The following is a 21,056-nucleotide window of genomic DNA, read 5'->3' on the forward strand; positions in this document are numbered from 1 at the left end:
AAATATAATGATATAGTGCACTGTAGCGGGTCTATGACAGATGGGCGTGGTTTCTATTCACGACGGAATTTCCGTCTCCTGTCACATGTAACGTAACGGATACAATTAGCCAAATGTCTACTACTCATGCTACTTCTTAAATGTTTCCGTAGAAATTCAGGTAATATATTCTTCCTACTACAACTCTGTGTGTTCTTCAGATGATAGATCAGATTCTGTGCATTGTCTCTGTCTCTGTAGCAGTGCACAGCTTTTAGACGTACCATATGCATCGAGGAAGTTTAGCTCAGCTGGCAGCCTGGCATTAATATAACATACGATCACGTATGAAACAAGTGTCGTTGAATCAATTCAATAACTGCAATAAGCATGCTGTTAAATAATCGCAGTATTTATAAAGGGACGATTTTCTAGAAGTTATGTAGATATCTCCAAGTCTAACGGTTGCCAGGAAATAAGACGATATGCGAGGACACCAGAGGAACATTAAGCTGTTCATGTGTGGACGAGGCTCAAGGTGACATATACCATTTGTCACTTAAAGTTGGTTCACACACACACACACACACACACACACATGACACACAGGAGGCTATGTTGAATCTAGTTGCAACACCGACCATTGACAGCCCCATTATGCCACAAAAATGTGGAACGCCCTACAATCAGTCGTAAAGGAATGTGAATCCCTACTCTCCTTAAAGCACTTATACGGGTGACTGCGATTCGAAACTGGCCCCATTAAAAAAATCAAGTCACCCCCCCCCCCCTACCCTTTACTTGGCTTTGGTCCATAGCTCTGCCTCTAAATGCCTTTAGCTATGGACCAGAGTTACCCTTTACTGTACTGTATATGTTTTATTTTTATTTTAATAGAAACAAACCTTAGTGCTTTCTTGGTTTGTTTTTGTTTAATCCTCTTAGCAGACCTTGTATTGAACTGCTATCCTGTGCTTATTCTACAAACTTAAAGTTTTCAATCAATCAACCAATTAAACCAAACAGGATTGTTTGGTTTGTTTATAAGCCTACAGCGTTTTAATTTCACCAACATTGCAGCTGTACGAAAACCTTGAATTATCCTCTTTCTATCTGTAACGTGTTCGTTTAATTTAGCACTGCAAATGTTGATTATTTTATTTTATTGATTACTTTTTCAATTGTTAAAATAGTCGAGAAGCATGTTATTTTATATTGTTTAACCCTGGAACACTAAACATCAATTTGGTCAACATCAAACACTGCTATTTTTGTAAAATATTCCATAAAAATATTTCTACAGCAAGTACATATAAGTACAGCAATACATGGCAACTTGAGGTTCTTTAATATTTCATCGACGTTTCACCGAAAAAAACGAAATAGATATCATGGGGCAGCCCTATCATAAAATATCAAAATCGGTGGAAAAACTTGGGTATATTTTAAAAATATCCCTAATAAAAGCTGGGAACTTCCCCTTTCCACCCATTCCTGGGACATGCGAGAATGGTCCATGGAAAATAAATCCCATTGTGGGTGTATGGGATATTACTCTAAACACAGGTGAAATTCACCCGACCACCTGCCTGTAGATAAAAACAGGTATGTGGGCAGGGAAACAACCCTACTGTCACTGAGCATCATGAAGGTACTGAAAGACCCATCCACGCTCAGACATTATGAAAATTACAAAAATATAATCGTCCGGGTGAAAATCACCCATGTTCTGTGTTCTAGGATTAAATGTTTTTCTATACCAATGAATCGATGAACCACTTAAGCGGTATTTTACACTTTGTGTTATTTTACACTTTTTACACAATGGGTGAAAATGGCAGATCTACAAACTCATTTTTATGAGCCAAAATAGATATAAATGAGTCAAATGACTAAATACTAATTGCTTATTTTATTGAATAACATATATTTTTCGTGTTACATGATGTTTGTTGAACTGTTTCACCCCTAAACCACTTGATGTGTCTGTTGTAGGGTATGTGCCAGAGGTTTGGATGGAGTCAGCACTGGACAGTACATTGTGTTGCTTAGAGATAGAAAGATCCATCACCACTCAGCAATCAGACCACTCTACACACCGGTGAGAGAAAAATGGTCAAGTATTTCACTAACAGCACAGACATCAGGAACACATGGGACCATGTTGTCTCTGCTTTCTGGCAGAGATACCCCAACCCGTTCAGGTACAGAACTGTTTTCATGTGTTTTTATAATGAATCACATACACTACTATCACAGTCACACATTGAAAATAGTTGCTGTCGGGCAGAAACCTTGTTACTGTGTGTCCAACACCGTAACATTTTCTGGAAATGGAAAAAATTGGATCCATCCAGTATAGTTATTATTTATTTAGTGACAAACTATACTTTTCATTGGTTCATTATTTATAAAAACCCATTGACAGAATGAGCCACTTCCTACAAGCTCACAAGTTCACAACATATTGCGATGTTAGATCAGCTATTTTCGCTACTTTTGCATGACACTCTTATATGATGGAATAGGGCATTCGTATAAAAAAAAAAACGTAAAAGGTTAAATCAAGTGACACAGGGTTTCTGCCTGACAGCAACAATGTATTTATGTCAGTAAGTAAAGAGCAATAGATCAGTGTGGAAACATATACATACATAGATGCATACCTGTATTATTATATTGTTTTTATATGACTTAATTGTTGTGAATAGTTATCTTATTAAACTAAAAGCAATGCCCACACATCCTTGTCTGTATTGGATTCCAAGACAAATGGAATACGATGAACTCACATTGTTATTTATTAACACTAAATTTGTTTACTACTTTGCCCCATCCTTTTTCCCTCTACACCAAATATCCTTGTCTGACAAATAACTGCATAGATATATGTTGTCAAGATCTCAATAGAGACATTAGAGCTGCACGATTATGACAAAAAAATATTATCACGATCATTTGGGTAAATTTTTTAAATTTTGGAACACAGTCAGTTCTTATATGACGCGATCTAAGATGGCTGTGTGGTAATTTCAATAGAAAAACAAACTCTGTGTGACCCAGGGGGATTGCAGCTTCTAGTGGCGTTGATGTCAGACTTTGGTTCTCTATTAGGGATTGAGTGTGTGTGTGTGTGTGTGTGTGTGTGTGTGTGTGTGTGTGTGTGTGTGTGTGTGTGTGTGTTAGCACTCACGTTCTAACGGAGGACGTGGTGTATCGGGAGGTGACTGCCGACCAGCATCTCCTCTCCAGACGCCTCCTGACAAAGACCAACCGGCTGCCCCGCTGGGCTGAGGCCGTGTTCCCCTCCAACATGTCCCGCTGTGTCTACATCGTGGAGGACTCCATTGTGGATCCAGTCAACAGGAGCATGACCACTTACACCTGGAACCTCAACCACACCACACTCATGGTGAGCGTTCGGCCTCAGTCGGGTCAAAATAATCCTCACAGGGCCCTTTTACATCTGGTATTTAACAAATCTTTTCCTATCGATTACTCACCCCATGGAGACTTGAATTCATGGATATTTTTGTTTTTGTCACGTTCATAAACCAATAATTTGATGTGGTGGAGTATAGGGAGCTGGTCATCAAATTATTGGCTTACAAAACAAACATTGAACTAAAGACAAACATTTAACCTGTGTATAGGAGGGGTCGCCCCTCAAAAATCACACTTATTTGAAGGGAGGGACTCTCTTATACATGTATACTACATCATCATACTTCATCAAATTCCGTGCTCAGCCAATCAAATCATCACATTCTGTGGTACAAACACAGACACACAAAGCTGGGCATAGGAGGGGCTAGCGCCCCTCAAAAATAGCAGATAATAAGCTCACAGCGCGTAACCTCAGGTTGCACTGCGGCCTGCTATTTTTTTACATTGTTGAATAATATTGAAAGAAAGGTTTAGATGGCATTTGTAGAATCGGCCTCAGGTGTTATTTTTTTCGAGAGGCGCTAGCCCCTCATATACAGCTTTTGTCCCCACACGTCTCATATTTGCCATTGACAATGAAAGGAGAAATTAGGACATATGTCCGTCAAATATGACGTAAATTTGTGGCAACACAAACATTAAATGCCATTGACAATGAAGGGAAAATTTAAGTCATATGTAGATGAGCAAATCGGCTAATCAATCACATATACAGCTGATGATAATGATAAGAGCGCCCCTCACTTCACACAGGTGTGATTTTTACTATATATGCAGCAGTTATTCTACATTCTTCTCACGCTTACTAGCCATGGTCACTTCAGACCAGGGGGGCTGTCAGCCAGATATTTCGTGAAGCCTCATTTGAAATCGGTAGTTCATATAATGGCCTGTTGTGGCGCTGGACTGGACCCAAAAAGCCCCATAGCTCCATAGAGGCCCATGTATTTTGGCCCAACTTCACCTAGACTGTATTACCTTAATAAACATGGTCATGAATACTTTCTTCTTCCAGTCACTCGTTTAAAGTCTCATTTCTAATGTCATAATATTCTTTTTGGAAAATTATGGTCCCATTAATTAAAAAAATGACCATAAAGAAAAAAAAACATCGCGTATGTTCTGAGGGGCGTGGCTACCGTTACAGTCTATGATCGGGATTCCCCTCCCACTCGAGTCAAAATAAAAACCAACGGAGAAGAAGGGGGGAAGTCCCGCCTCGTTGTCTGGGCAGCCAATGGCCAGCTGGTCCAAAACGGAGCCAGCCAATGGCCAGCTGGTACCAAACGGATCTAGAAAGATGGCGACTTACAGTGCAGGAATAACAGGCTTCATTTTACGTCCATGTTAGACCCGGCGAACGCTTTGTCCATATTTTTTACAGTCTATGCTTCAGACATGATTGAATGACTTTGCGTGCATACATTCCATTTATCCCCACCCACCTTTCTTTTTACCCATTAGTCAACGAATTAATTATCAGTTAGCTGTCATTGCAGTAAGATTCAAGACTTTATTGCCATGTCAACAGAGTTGACTGGAATTTGTTTCAGTGCACTAAAAACATACATACGACACATACACATTCACATCACATAATCAGACAGAACACGATACAAAAGTACAGACATCATATGAGGGGGACCAATAAATAAGAAGAATGCAAAACGTTACAATTCATGTTGAATAAATAAATAGCAAATTCATCACAGTTCATCGTTTTACAAAGCAGCTTCACGCTGTAAAGTGCGAGTGAAAAGGGGGTCGGCATTCAAGAGGCGAACAGCCTCGGGATAAGTGCTGTTCTTGAAGCGATTAGGTATTGCACTTTAGAGACCGGAGTCTCTTACCTGAGGGCAGGGAGGGGTCGGCGATCACCTTCTGCATCCTGCGTATGGTGTAGTTAGAGGAGACGGATGGGAGGTCGAGGTCAAGGTCTCTATTGAGGTCGAGGTCAATGATTTTTGACGCTGTGCGTACCACCCTTTCCAGCCGTTTCCTCTCTAAGTCGGTGGTGTTTCCATACCACACTGTGACTGAGAAGACGAGGACACTCTCCACAGTGGCTCTGTAGAAGTGAACCAACGCCTCCCCGGTCACACCGAACTTCTTTAAGAGTCGTAGGAAGTGAAGCCTCTGGTGGGCTTTACTCAAGATGTTACTAGTGTTAACTTCCCATTTCAGGGAGCAGCATATAGTGGTGCCAAGGAATTTAAAACTGTCGACCCTTTCGACAGGCTGGTCATCGATAACCAGGGATGGGGGCATAATCCCGTTTTTCCGGAAATCAAAGATAATTTCTTTGGTCTTAGCCAGGTTTAGGATAAGGTTATTCGAAGTGCACCAGTCTACGTGGGCTGCCACCTCGGCCCTGTAGGCTGATTCGTCACCATTTTTAATATAGCCAACGACAGTTGTGTCGTCTGCATATTTAAAAAAAATAAACAAATTGAGAATGTGAAATAAAGTCACTGGGGGGCCCCAGTGTTAAAAGTCCTGGATTGAGAGAGCATGTTGCCAATCTTAACCACTTGCTTCCGGTTTGACAGAAAGTCTAAAATCCAGAGACAAAGAGAGTGATTAATACCCATGGCCAAGAGCTTATCAAATAATTTGATGGGCAAAATCGTGTTAAACGCAGAACTGAAATCAATAAATAAAACTCTAACATATGTGGCAGGGGCCTCCAGGTGCTGTAGGATACTGTGGAGGCACAGAGACACAGCATCCTCTACAGACCTGTTCGACCAGCTCGATAGGCAAACTGGAAGTTATCCATCTCAACATTGGACAGGCGATTACAGACAATGCGTTCAAATATTTTCATCACGACAGAGGTCAAGGCGACAGGCCTGTAGTCATTCATGCTAACAGCGTTAGGCTTCTTAGGGACAGGTATAACCACAGCAGATTTAAAACAACTGCATTGAGTGTCAATACTTTTAAGAAGTATTAAAAATGTAACCCTTAAAATGAGTTGACATTTGTATCCATCAAACGGGTAATACAAGGTTTATACCACCCCTTTCAAACGGAATTAAATCTATTTTTGAAATGGGCCAGTTTATTCAGGTTGAGGTGGTTACATCTATTGTGAATATTGGTGACTTAAAGGGCTCCATGTAATAACTGGCCAAAGATCTCTCACATGACTAGCTCATTTGTTACCATTTTATTTATACTCTGATCACGAGTTTACCATTTTATGTAATTTGGAATGGAGATGCATGGTAGATTTTATGTATTGAGGCCACTGTTTTGTAAGATAGGACCACGTCGTCATAGATGCCTGATGCCATGACTTTTAAAAACAATGTCCTCAATTTAATTGTCCTTTTTTCCTACTGTAAAATAACCAAGTAATGTAATGTAATGTAAATTCCTTACATTCAATACATTCAATTCTATTTGCTATGTGCTTGTATGGCTTAGATTAGAAAGTTCAATAGTAGTAATATATAGGATGGAAATATAGAGTATAATAATTGCTTATTTACAAACACATGTCCTGGACTCCTTGGTGACTGATATTGGTATTTTTGGCCTTCTAATGCATGAGGCGGCCATGTTTTTTCCTATGCACAGCTTTGTGTGTAGGTGTGTTTGTAGCATGGAATGTGATGATTTGATTGGCTGATGTATGATGATAAGAGCACCCCCTCACTTCACACGAGAATGATTTTTTTAATTACCGTACTTTTTGTCTCCACCAGGCCTGAGGCATTGGGAGAAAGACCGTATTTTAATTACCATACTTTTTGTCTCCACCAGGCCTGAGGCATGGGTATTGGGGAGAAAGACCTTTTTGACTCCACCAGGCATGGGGGGGAAAAGACTGTATTTTTAGTGGACATTATTACCCGACTTCTCCATATCGTTTCATGGAGGCATAAAGATTTGTAAGACACTACACAGATTACAGAGAACTTTGAATTGTAAAAATCGGTTGAGAGTATGGCCCGAGTTAATCTCACGGTGTCCTTCAACTAAATATATATTAAGCTGAAGAAAAAGCAAATTATAGCCCCAGCGTTTAAACGGACCAGGGTGTTTATTCGGAGGAGGTGTTCTATGTGCAAAATGGTGTCAGACCTCCTGCGGTTAACGGGTAGTGGGCGGGTATTTGCGGTAGGTCTACTATTTGGAAATATACGGTACACAAAAAAGACCATTATAAGATAGTGAAGTATCACTAGTTGAGCGATGTACCACTCCACAGTAACACCCCTGCCTTTCTCCCACCTCTCCTCCATTTGTCTGTCTGTCGGTCTGCCTCTCTGGTATTCTCGTCCTCTTTATATCTCTCATTCCTCCAGTCAGTGGAAGAACGCTGTGTATTCCAGCAGTCAGAGGATCAGCCCTCCTCCACTCATCTCAGACGAGAAGCCTGGATCTCCTCCAGTGTCTACGGCTTCGCCAGACCCATCCAGGTACATTGAAACAATAACTCTAACCAGTGGCGGTTGGAGTGCCGCCACCCAACGCCGAACGGAACCGTAAATACCACTTCGGACTAAACCCCTCAACGTGGCTCAGTTGAGGGGGCAATGAATACACAGGTTGCATATTGAAAATCACGTTACATGTTGAAATGTCCATAACCATTCATTCCTGACGGAGCTAATCAAATACTGGAGGGTGTAGGGCTGCTACTCACTTGTGCCTGCCGTCTGTACATGGCTGTGATGAATGGGACAGCTTCGGGATTCGGGAAAGTTGATTAAATAGTCTCTTAATGTTTCAATTCAAGTGATAACGTTCACGTGGGCATGTCCGTCCATCTTTATGATTAGGTTACTGTTGTTGTCTTGGTATTCCTTTCATGACTTCACTCACCTCCAGTGCATGTGGATGGAGCTGCTGCTGCTGTTGTGTTTGTATTCCACCTTACTCCATCTATCTTGCCCTCTTTTGCCTGTGGTAATTTTATGCCTTGTTTATGACTGTTCAAAGAATCAAAATCAACTTTATCAGGCGATTGCAGAGCAGCGCTAACAACTGTATACAGCCACAGCGGACATACCGGAGCAAATCCATCTACTCTAGTACTCTAACGTGCAGCCAAGCAGCCCAGTTTAAACCCTCTATTTCCTGCCTGCGCCGTGAAGGGCCCTTCACAATAAAGCGTCTCCCTTTAACTCCCAATGAACTACATTTTACACTGCTTATTATTGACAGGAAATGTAGTCTTAGTTGCGGTAACTTAACAGCGTGTTTGTGGGAGAGAGAGAGCCAGAGAGAGTGAGAGAGTGAGAGAGAGAGTATACAGTTTTCTACCACGCATCGGAGCGGCCGGCCGGGCCCCCCCCACCCTCCCGGGCCCTGAGGCGACTGCCTCGCCTATATCGCCGCCCCTGACTCTAACAGTATAAGCATAATAAGTACTGTATAAGAACCCTTGTTTTGCATTATCATCTTTGGATCACTTAGCTGCACTATGTAACTTTCCTGTTCTACCCTGGATTTGAATCCGGCTAAACTAAGTATGCACCCCCTGCACAAGTGCTCAATGTTTTACCACTGGGCTAATAGAGTCTGCCTGCTTGCTCAGGGGAGACATTACATTTTGTGCCAAAGGTCCTGGCAATACAGTCACAGGATCTAATGTCTCAGTAGAGAGAGCAGGGAGACCAAAAACGACCACCCCAAAATTCATATTGTATTAATATAGTCTGCCATACAGATTGTACAAAATTACATCTTATTCACTTGTCAAATTTTAGATTTTTGCATTGGCTATTCAAACATATTAGATATGCAAGCTTATACATCTGCTATTTTGCTATATATATTTTTTTAATCTTGAAAGTGTGAAAACTACTGCTTTAGGGCATTTGTAGAATCGGCCTCAGGTCTTAATGGGTTAAGAAATAGTTACATAATACTGCTTTAAGTGCAGAGATCCGAATCTCATTAGGGTCTGAATGTCTGCCTTTGGTCTCAGGAAACTGACCCACACGGCAGGAGTTTCTCATTTGCCAAGAGTGAGAACTTGATGTCTGCATGCCATGAATCCATTAATGTATTATAATGTTTGATCGCCTTGTTGTGCACATGCTGTCTTCTATTAAGCCCTATGTGGTCTGCAGGCCTAAACCGTAGCTACTTTAGTGAATCGTCTCTGTGTGATCGCTGGTTACCTATCTAGTAGATACCTTAATCCAGGGGTTCTCAACCTGAGGGTCACGACCCCTCGCGGGGGGGGGGGGGGGGGGGGGGGGGTCGCCATCTTATTTAGGGGGGGTCCCCAGATTATATATTTAAAAAATAAAATAAAACATGCTATGTGCATGTCTGTGACAGGCGCTCATTCATCTTAAACATACACCATTAAGACCTGAGGACCTGATTCTACAAATGTCTTCTAAAACAGTTTTCTGAAAAACCTTTGTTTCTACGACAGCGATTCTCAAACTCTTTCATGTCAAGGACCCCCAGAATGATGGTTAAAAGCTAAAGTGACACAGATGCGTTCCAGATCTTAATGTATTAATGTATCTGCTCTCCAGTGTTTTCAAAGTTGTATATTTGTTTTTCCAAAATCAGGTCATTCTAAATAGAGGCAGGTTCTGAGTGGTCGGCACACGTGGTAACTGGAAAATCAAGTCAAAGAAGTAGTGGGTGCTGGACAGAATGCTCTCTTGCGATCAACTCCAGTGATGAAAAGAAAAAGAAAACGGCAGGTTTTTACTTATGCCAGAGTTTAAAAGTATGGCACCTCCATACACAGGGGCGTTGCATGTTCATGACGACCTTTGCTGCATGTCTCTGGGTCTCTCCCCTTCTCGCTCTCACTCGGTCCTGTCCATCTTTACTTGATACTATCAATAAAGGCAGAAAAGCCTAAAACAAATCTAAAAAAAAAAGTATTTAGTTGCCACCACTGCTCCTTATGACCTACATAACAAGAAGCTTTTATAGGAGACCTGCCGGCTGAAAAGTATTCCCAAGCCTCCAGTCAATGTGATGATTGGTAGGTCAAGCACTAGCATGCACAGGAGAGAGGTTGGATGCCTGCGTGCACAAAACGCCAAAATAAAGAACGGGAACGTCGGGAAGATTTGAGGGGGAAAGAGGAAATGGAGACAGGCCTATTATATGTCAAGTCTATTATTATTAGTTGTTGTGGAACATGCCTGGGTTGACAGAATGCCTCTAGGGAGGAGGAAGAAAGAACCATGTAAGCAAAGCTATATTGCGTTTCTTTTTTTTCTTCTTCTTGATGTGGAGCCACTTTAAAGGGGAATTTCACCAAGAAAAGAAAAGTGTTTTGCGTTATCAATTTGTTTTATCACACAAGACCATAAAAACATCTTGAGCTAATGAATTTATCTTGAAAATTAATTAAAGGTTATTCAAAGGTTTTGAATGCATCATCAGGAAGAAAATTATTCCATACAGTGGCCTAAGCCTTACTGACGGGACAGTGCTCGGAACAGATTCCACAATACCACCATCTGAAACCTGAATATTCACAACACTGATGATATAGTCAATGAAGCTATCTCTAAAATCTATGAAAAGGTTTAATGTGCAACACAATTGTATACAATGCAGTAGGGCTCCCTGTTTTCATGTCTCTCTCAGCTAAGGGTGTCCTCCTTGGCCAGAAAAAACATTGAAGATTAAATTAGTTTAGATGGATTAATATGACTTTTAAAGACAGTTTTCTTTCCTGTCCCACCAGGAGTTTGGACTGGCCCGCTTCAAGAGCAACCAGGCGAAGTCCATGAAAGGCCTGGAGTTTGCCCTGTCCAACTTACACGGTATGTAAACTGCACCAGCATCAGGAGGACAAGAGAGAGGGAAAGTACTGTTGGGAGAGAAAAGGGGAAACGGTCACAGGTTATTTTTAACCGTGGCCGAGTAGGGGAACGATAAAAACTCACGGAAATAGAGGTTGCTTATTTAGGCCCGGGACATAGCTTTGCGTCATATTTTCCATCCGTTTATTTCCCTAATTTAGTTGTTTTGTGAATTAATAATCAAAAGTTTCACCAGGCTTGTTGCCCATGGGGTGAGTTGAAGCCCCTCAGCGCTCCTCCAGGACTGATTGCGATGAACGGGTGGAAATCAGAGTAGAAAATGTGAAATGGTATACACACACACCAAGCCAATCACCACTCAACATCAAGCCCCCCCCCCCCACCTAACACACCCCACTCAAGTCGCTATACAAACAAAATGCCTCCTCCATAATGCATGGATATTAATCAAGCTATGATTGCATCGCTCTCTCTGCCTTTATCTCTTCTCTCTCGGTGTCAGCAGCAGCAGTGATGATTCAAGAAGGCTTGAGTTAGACTTTTTTGTTTCTAAGAGATGGCCTTGTGTAAAGACGTTCTACTTACTTCAGACGAGAACCTGGTGGGTTTTAATCATGTGAAGAGCCGCTATGCTTCCCCCGTCATGTTGTTCAGGTGGTGTGTCATGTCTACACATTAGTGATGAGCTGACTTGGTTTCTAGATGGCTTAAATTGGCGAGAATATGCACTGAAACATTAGTGCATGAACAACCTTTACTTTTGGCACAGTTTAGTTTAGGGTATCACAATAGGCCTATATATCACTCTGCATACTGTATACATTCAGCAGTCGGCCACAATTCATTCTTCCATATTATGATTCTGCCCCGCAACCCGTCTGTTGCTGTGATGGCAGGACTGGGCCTGAGACTCACAGTGGTGGTGAGTATGTTAGTACAGTAAGTACATACTGTACATACCATCTTTACCACAGTGTCTATAGCTATATGAGGCATGCGCATGCCTGGTACAGTACCCCATGTAGCAAAGGTAGTGCTCTCAACTCTCTAGAACTCTCCCAGTTTTGTCCGAATTTAGTTCTTAGTTCCCTCTCTCTCTCTCTTTGTGGCTTTGACTGGCAATTAACATTTTAAGCTTTGAAAATGATAAAACGGGTATTCATTTCTGATGACTCTTGCAGAACAGAATGTATCACTGACTTTTATTTGCAACGGAGGTTATATTCAGCACTCTTTAAGAAATGGAAAGTAAGCATCTTTATTTATTTTATTTGTATTAATCCAGAACGAGTACAATTTAAAGCTTATAGGCTACCCAAATCATAAAACGGCACCACTGAGGATATTTGAAGTCAATCCCTTGGACTATGCATGACGTATGCCCGGGAACACACACACACACACACACACACACACACATACTGTACACACACCCCAATGGACACGACATACTACGATTAATCTTGCAGCACACCACCCTTCCACACATCACCTGAGAATAGTTTTGTCAGTTGATAGTCCGTACCACTACTTCAGGGAGTTTGCTGTCATCTGGCTAGAAAGGTGTTGGAGCAAGGCTGATGCAAAACAATGAAATCACCTCCTACAAATATTCAACGGTATACTACAGCTGGCAGGTGATAGTGAGTAGACCACCGCCGCTGTTGTAATCCACAGCTAAAGGCTTTGATTCAAAATGACTTGCACACGGGTCATGCACATTGAACACAGCCTCAGGAGTGTGTGTGTGTGTGTGTGTGTGTGTGTGTGTGTGTGTGTGTGTGTGTGTGTGTGTGTGAGATTTGCCTCCATGCAATATACGTGTACACACCCAATCATGTGTGTGCGTGTGCAATCACAAATCCGTTGGTCTGTTCATGCTTGTAGATGCTCGCACTCTCTCTGATCTCCTTCCCGTCTGCATCTCCAGCAGAGAGTCGGAGACAGAGGTGGAGAAAGGAGAACGTACCCCATAGGAGGGGAGAGGGAGGTCATGAGGAGCTCAAAGAGGCTATAGTGAGGAGTTGTGTTGTTATGTTCCAGTTGGGGGGGGTGCGCACTTCAGGGAGTCTGGGAACACTTCAGAGCCCTGTGTAGTCTGACGGTCTGAGAGTTCAGATGTTTCTCACTGTCTCTTTTTCTTCCTCGTTCTTGTTTCTCTGCTTATGCCTCTCTGTGTGTATGTCTTTGCATGTCTACCTTTCTGTCTGTCTTCTGTGTCACTAAGGGTTCACGCCAAGACAGAGAGGGAGAGTTGAAAAGTGGTTAGAAGGAGAGCATGGAAGAGAATGAGAGATTAGACAGAGAAAGAAGGCAGGATATGAAAAATGGTTGTAAAGTGGAATCTTGGTTTCTAATATCCTGATTTGAACCAAGATAAATATGTCCTAGGACACTACCGCTGTCTGTTTCCCAGAAACCAAACATTGCCTTAGCACAAGGTTTGAGAGAAATCCAAATCAACTGCTGAGATTTAATTTTATAAAGTGGCCGTATACCAGAAAAGACAACATGTTTAGTTACCCTCTTAAGACCTAGAAAGTTGTAGAAAACAGAACCAAGAACTTAAGTCTTAGGAATCAAGCTTTACATTGGGTTAGGGTTAGGGTGAAGTTTCCTAGCCCATTTTTGGGACAGTTCTTCCTTTCTTTCTTTCTGTCGAGAATTTTACTTCATTAGAGAGGTACAGTATACATGTCCATAACCGTAGATCAGGTGTAGTTATCTACGCAATACATTAGGTAGTTAATATAGTTTTTTCATTTTTCATTATGTCTGAGTCCATTGTACTTTTTTATTTAAATTGATTATCGATATTCCTTTAATTGATTAAATCGAGTAGTTTGACACTTCGATTAACAATTGCACCCCTAGTTCTGTTGCGTGGCCAGACTATATCACTGAAGGCAAACTCTGTTTTTGCACCGGCAGATTTGTCTGGTCCCTCCCAGGGCCCAGGCTACTGTTGTCTTGTTTCTCTCTACCCTTTGTCACTCTGTATGCTTCGTATCCTGTCTTTTTTTTCTCCAACCGATGTCTCTCCATCATGCTCTCTCTCTCTAGAGTCTTCTAGAGACTCTAGACCAACTGTCTTCTCTCTCTCTCTCTCACTCTGTGTGTGTCTCATACAGCGGAATACAGCTCTTTGCTGTTGTTGTTCTGTGGAGACACTGATTAGAGTATTGTTCTCACACACTCGGGGTGGATGGTTCATTGTGTGGTCGTGTGTGTGTGTGTGTGTGTGTGTGTGTGTGTGTGTGTGTGTGTGTGTGTGTGTGTGTGTGTGTGTGTGTGTGTCCTTACTACTGACTGAATTGAGACATGGCATTTCATAAATCACAAGTTCCACACAGTGATCTTGTCAACAACCATACCTGTGGCTTTTTTTCCCACGACGCCGGCCAGGAAGCCGTGGGTTTACAGTACAATGTCAAATTCAGGACAAACTACAATGGCGCCTGTGCAAGTTCTTAGGTCTGTGTTGTTGTTATGCATAATGCTGAACGGCCACGCAACTGCGCTGTGGCTTAGCTTATTAACAAATAACCTCATTTAAAAACTTTGGCTGCATGGGGTAGTGTTCTGTTATGTATTTCTTCCCCCCCACAGTCATGCAACGTACATCTTGAATTGTAGGCCTGAATTTTTTGCATGCCTACTTTATTTTTGGGAACGCTCTCTGTTGTCCCTTTTGGACATTTCATGGTTCACTCCCAAAGAATTAACTCTTGTTCTTTTATAGTCTATCTCTAACCAGATTGTCACTAATTTAGTCGCGCCCCCCCTCCCCTCCCCTCCTCTCTGTTCACCCCTACTCCCCACCATGCTCTGTGGAACTAGGAGAGGCACCCCAGCGGTTGCTCAGGGACACTGTGAAGGACGCATCGGGGAAGGCCAAGGAAGCAGCGCTGGTTGCAACGGGGAAGGCCAAGACACTAGCTACAGCAGCCACAGCCCCACAGAAACCCCAGCAGTATGTCTAACAGACAGGGGCCCTGCCACCTGCACCAAAGGACTATAGGCCATGTTGAGACACACACAGCAATGACTGTTGCTGCTGGACTTGGCATGACTGGAATCTGGCAGGATGGGGCTCTCCTCACATCTGTCTCATCTGCATTGCGGCTCTTCTCAACCAGCCTCTTGAGTTTGGATCAGTTGTGTCTCTCTCTCTCTCTCTCTCTCTCTCTCTCTCTCTCTCTCTCTCTCTCTCTCTCTCTCTCTCTCAGGTACTGAACTGTTTTGTGCCACCTGCTGCCTCTTTCTGTAAGCTTTCAGGCCTTTCACCAGCAACACTTTGACACTTTTATACGTTTACACGTTTAATTTATTATGCGAATGTGCATCTTTCTTAAGGCCTATTCACAGTCCAGTTTTCGGTGAAGAGGTGACCACCGAAAACTACAACATGACGTCACGCCGCGGTGGTCACCGCTCACACAACATATCTCTGTTTTATAAGCACTGTTTTGGTGGTCACCTCTTCAACGGAAACTGGACTGTGAATAGGCCTTTAGGTCTGCAGGGTGGGGTTAGGAGTGGTATAGTTTACCTCATATTGTCCTAATGTGTAATTATCTAAATATTCAAATGAATCACTTATTAGTGCTAGGCCAGCAATGCCTGTTTCAGAGCTCCAACAATCAAAGCAGTGAGTGCACAAAAAGGAATTCTCACAGAAAGTCATCCAACCTTCTGTGTTCAGACATTCCTATCCTGTCCAATGCCTTAACTGCATTGTGGCATAACCATCATTTCAGCATATCAAAATGATAATGGAATGAAATTTGTTTTTCAAAAAAAAATCTGTTTACAAAACTAACATGAACCAAAAGTATGACTTGTTTTCCAATTTCAAATGTTGTGCTCTGATGCCTCTGAAGTCTGAACCAAAAAAGGAAATAAATAAATAAACGGTTAATTGTTGCTGTGACAGTTGTATTGTTTTCTGCCAGCTAGTTTCTTTTTGATGTTGTGGTCTTATGCATGGTTTTAGTTCAAGTTGGGTAAACTAAAAGTATAGGTTATTTTTGCAGAATCACTGCACAAATATAAAGGTGGATTTAATCCTTGAAGCACCCGCAAAGAAGCAAATGGCGTCTACTCTACGGCTGAGACGCTTTAGATTAAAACATAGGCTAATGATGCGTATTCATCAAATGAGCTTTCAGTCATTCCGTGATGTTCAGTAAAGAAAATGTTGGTGTGATTCGTGGTGCCTACTACGTGACAAAGGTTACCCCCTCACGTAGGACTAATGGTAGCATAGCCCCATCTGTGCAGTCACCCTTCTTCGCTGTAGCTTCGGACCTGGAGCTACAGTTAAGGGGGAGGTTATCGATGGGGCTGTGGTTTCCACACAGGTGCAGGAACTCCATGCGTCAATGCGCACACAGGACACGGTGGAGCCCTGTGTTGTCCCACTTACTTGTGTTTGACGAGACACGAGTATTTCATATATCGATTTTGAGATGATTTCTGCTGTCGGATCTGTGCATTGATTAATGAGAACCTGTTGATTTCATACAATTCTAACTTATAAGCACATCGGCCCCTTTCAAAATAACCAAAATAACCAATCCTAAACCCATAATTATGTGTATAGTCCTGCAGTGATTCTGTAAATACAGCCTATATTATATCATTTACACAATATGACCACCGCACCAGAAAAAGAAAAGGAAAAACAATACAGATGTTGCATAACTAGCAACCTCTCCCGACTTCTGGGTCACACCTGACACCTGACTGAACATTAACTTTTCATTCTTTTTTCTTTTTCTATTATTTTCCATTTTTGATTCAGTGAACAGAGAAATTGGAAAATGAGTAATTATCAATTATTCAGGGTTTTTAATGTGAATAGCTTTTTTTGAAAAACAAATGATAGATGAATGAAGTTTCCTGTTAGCAATTTGTTAAACTGTTTTCATATATGTAGATTCATAGATATGTAATTATAAATAGTGCATTCCCTTGAAGCTAATAGTTTTGAGACTTGTATACTGTACTATGTTAAATTTGATAAATTAATGTAATTCATATGGACTGGGCTGACTCTTGTGACTTTGTAATTCCACAACATTACTGATGGTGTTTCAGGTATCATTGTTTCGTAATTGCAGATGCCATTAAAAGTTGCAGAAATCCAACATCAGGATGCACTTAGACAGACAGCAGCTTAACCATGGTCATAATGAGCTGTAACAGTTTTCTCTATGCCTGAATCGTAGATTTAAAGGTTTTATGACATTCATTTTCATTTATTTTTCTTTTTCTTTTAGGGTTTATGACCTCAATTACACCCAAAAAACCTGAACTTTGAACATTCAGTGGATTTTCTTTGGTCTGAAGTTTTCTTTGGGGTTTTTTGGGCCTTTTGAGCTACAATGAAAACAGGCAACACAGTGAAACAGTGACATCTGCTGGCAAATCCCATTGACATATATGGGATTTGCAGTAAGTTATGTCACTTACTGCCGGCAAATCAGAGCACCTGTTTGAGCCAGAAAACCCCAGATCACAGAAAATCTACTGAATGTTAAAAGTTCATGTTTTTTGGGTGCAATTGATATTAGAAAACCTAAAAAAAAACAATTCCAAAACCTTTTTTTTAATGTCACAATCCCTTTAAGGGGCATTTATTCCACCCATAATACATCTGAAGTTTTCAAATTTCCATTAGTTGTCATTATGTATTTAACAATACATTGTTGCCTTCCTCTTGCCATTGTTGGGAGGACAAATTTAAAAAATCCCAATGTGTATTTCATAGAACAGTCAGTTATTATTGAGCAACACAGTATACATTAGGCTAAAAACTCTGAACAACAAATAGTGCAAGAATCTGTATGACATGATGGATGGAGCAGTGTTGATCCTCTGGATATGCAGAGTTGGAAAAAGCGGTAGTTTCCCCTGACATACAACTTAATAACGAGGCCAAAACAACTGTATGTATAAAACAGTTTTAATTATATTACAATGAAAGAATACACAATACCTTCAAGTGTTTGCAGCACCAGGTACTTAAGTGTATACACACACTCACACACACGAAACAGAACAAAACAAGAACTTATATAATATAACACATCTTCTGAATGCATATTACACATCCGCAAAAAAAGGAACATATTCACAGGTCTCTGGCACAGAACTCTCCCCTATGATTTGGCAGGCCAAATGTATGATATTTCATCGCACATCCTGTGGCGCATTTACAGTAAAAATGCCAATAGTAATACAAGGTGTTATATCACTGTATATCAGCACCATATATGTTGCAGGGTGTCTATGTCAAGTGGTGACATTAACATTATGTTTACTATGCCACAGGTCATTGTGTGACTCAATGTAACCCATTTGGCTTTCCATTCTACAACACACAGTACTGTATGCTAGCTTAACTGCTATTACAAGTACCCGATCACCACTACAATTCTTGCTGCTACCACCCTCCCACCAAAAAGGGGCATTTCACCCATAACATATGAGCTGTATTGTTGTCTCTGCCTTCAGGGTAATTCATTCTCCAAGAGAGACATTGGCCTCAGCCTGCCGGGTTTTATTTGGGTTTGAGCTCTGTCCTCCTGATGACACCACTGAGAGGAAATATTCAAATGACAAACTTTGAATCAACTCTCAGGGCAAAGTTGAGTTAGTGCAAGATAGTTTGTGGCTTTTGGGGATAATTATGCATTATTTCCTTGCAGAGTTTTAAGTGAAATGCCCCTTAAATCTCAATCTGGTCCCTAAGGCTGTTTATCAGATGTCCATGAACACCAGTGTGTGCTAAAACACACACCAGTATGATAGATCCAATGGGCTTTTCTCGTGCCAACACAAAATGGCAACAAGAGAAGTTGAGTATATCCAATGTAGATGTTTTCTACAACTACAATCACTCATCATGCTGGCAGAAAGAAAGAAAGAAAGAACAGGGATGGACTGGGGTTTTAGGAATACTTGGTGAATATCTACATTTCATGGACTGATAAAAAAGAAAGACCCCCCCGGGCCCCCTCCTCCTTAACAATGTAAGTAACAGAAAATCTAAATTACTTATTTGGCAGGAACAACAATGAATTGGAACGTTGTCACATTTTATGGGAATACCGGAGGGAGGACTTGGGACAATTTCAATCCATTTTCTTTTTTTTTGTACTATATGTTCTTTCTTCTTATTCTAGATTTTGAGTGGGGTTTCTGTTTGGGCTATGATGACGTCTCTTTCCTAGAATACTTTCCTAGAATCCAGGAATTACTTTGTGCTTTAAACTTACCTACTTACCCAAGAGGCCCTGTCTGTCTGCTGTTTTCGCCTTACAACAGCTGTGGTTTTGTGCTCTTTAGTCTTTAGTCAATCTATAGACCGATTCACAGAGCGTTTCCTGGGTGCGGCCATTACTGAGGTGTACCATTGAGTGCAGCAGCACTGATTAGCTACACCTGGCCTACGGAGCACCTGCTCCATGGATTACACCTCAGTAATGGCCGCGCCCAGGGCCCCCCTCTGTGAATCGGTCTATAGTATGACGGAAAAATTTAAATAAGTAGATTGGTCCTTCTCTGCCCTCACAGTGAGAATCCATAGTCCGCTGGACCCTCCAGTCTTTTTGACAAATTTTTGGCACATTTTAAGGTTTAAATTGCGTTGTGATGTTGTGTAGTTGACTGAATCGAGCATAGTAATAAGAGGTTAAATTCTCTCTAGCTCAATAGGTAGAGCACAGGGTAGGTTTCCCGGGCCAGTATGCTCATGGGGAGTACATGGCACTAGCTGCCCACAATGGCATTGCTACTGAGGCAAACCATGCAAAAATAATAATAATAATAATAAATATTATTTACAATTTATTATGATTATTATTATTATGCATCCATGGTAATGTAAGGCGCTTTAGATTAAAAAAAGAAAAAGTCTTACTATCGCAGTCACTCATTATTGTACAATCTCTGGTGTAAAGCAAAACAAAGATATTTTTTGTTTTTGTTTTCAAGGCACATCATTAAAATAGAAAGAACTTCCGTAACCACAATGTGGTCGGCAGACAAACAAAACCGCCACCCATCCGCAGCCAACCTACTCAGAGAAATGCCACTTAATCATGTATGTGTGCTTATAGGTACAGTATGTGCAGTTTTCAGTAATGTCACATTGAAAGAAAAAAAAATGAATCCGGCCCTGCTTTTAATCTCCATTCATTAGGTCCTTTGCCATGCTCACCACCTTTACATTTGGCATTAACATGTGCCCTCTGTGATCAGAGTGAATTGTATCCAGGTGTAAAAGTAAATGTAATCCGGCTACATAATACTTTTTTCTTAACACTTTTTTTTTGTCCTCCTTTTCTTCTTTTCATAGCCCAAATCATACTTAAACGTGATCTGGATACAATGTGCCTATTAACCCATTCTGACCGGGCACCCATTTTGGTGTTGGCATCATGTCGTGCTTTAGCTATTGAAAAATAGCAGATCTACAAGCTCATATCGCGCCACCGAGTGGCGCGATACGAGCTTGTAGGTCTGCTATTTTTGAAAAAAATCGAAGAGCGACTGACATTTTTTTAATCTGATCTCAGGTCAGAATGGGTTCATCAGACCAGTGTGTGTGTCCGGCGGAAACCTCGTATGAATCTGATCTCAGGTCAGAATGGGTTGATGCCAGGTGTAAAAGAGGCCTTGCGTTTTGTTTTCCTGATGGGAGGTTCTGTGCAAGAGAATTTAGTCATTTTTTCATTTACCTGTTTTACTCAAGTTGTCCGTTTAAACAACAAAATGAAAGAGAACATTTTCTTTGCTACTATAACACTCATGTGCGAAACCTTGACATGAATGTAAACCGTCAATGAGCACAAA

At 41.3% G+C, this 21,056-nt stretch overlaps 1 protein-coding gene across 2 annotated transcripts; it reads left to right on the forward strand.

The window, feature by feature from the left end:
- The first annotated feature begins 75 nt into the window (after positions 1 to 75).
- LOC310858912 (PRELI domain-containing protein 1, mitochondrial-like) lies at positions 76 to 17,238 on the forward strand. 2 transcript variants are annotated; one of them, XM_083765216.1, is made up of 7 exons: positions 76 to 160; positions 1,975 to 2,183; positions 3,166 to 3,391; positions 7,743 to 7,856; positions 11,114 to 11,192; positions 12,089 to 12,114; positions 15,033 to 15,201. In XM_083765216.1, the coding sequence occupies exons 2-7, from the start codon at positions 2,092 to 2,094 to the stop codon at positions 15,066 to 15,068; spliced, it is 573 nt and encodes a 190-aa protein (XP_083621342.1). In that variant the 5' UTR covers positions 76 to 160; positions 1,975 to 2,091; the 3' UTR covers positions 15,069 to 15,201. The 2 variants fall into 2 exon arrangements, with proteins under 2 accessions (XP_083621342.1, XP_083621341.1); XM_083765215.1 differs by lacking the exon at positions 12,089 to 12,114 and having other exon boundaries at positions 15,033 to 17,238.
- The last annotated feature ends 3,818 nt before the right edge of the window (positions 17,239 to 21,056 follow it).

Source organism: Protomyctophum parallelum (assembly GCF_964188405.1).
Source record: "Protomyctophum parallelum genome assembly, chromosome: 5".
In the NCBI taxonomy this organism is placed as follows: domain Eukaryota; kingdom Metazoa; phylum Chordata; class Actinopteri; order Myctophiformes; family Myctophidae; genus Protomyctophum; species Protomyctophum parallelum.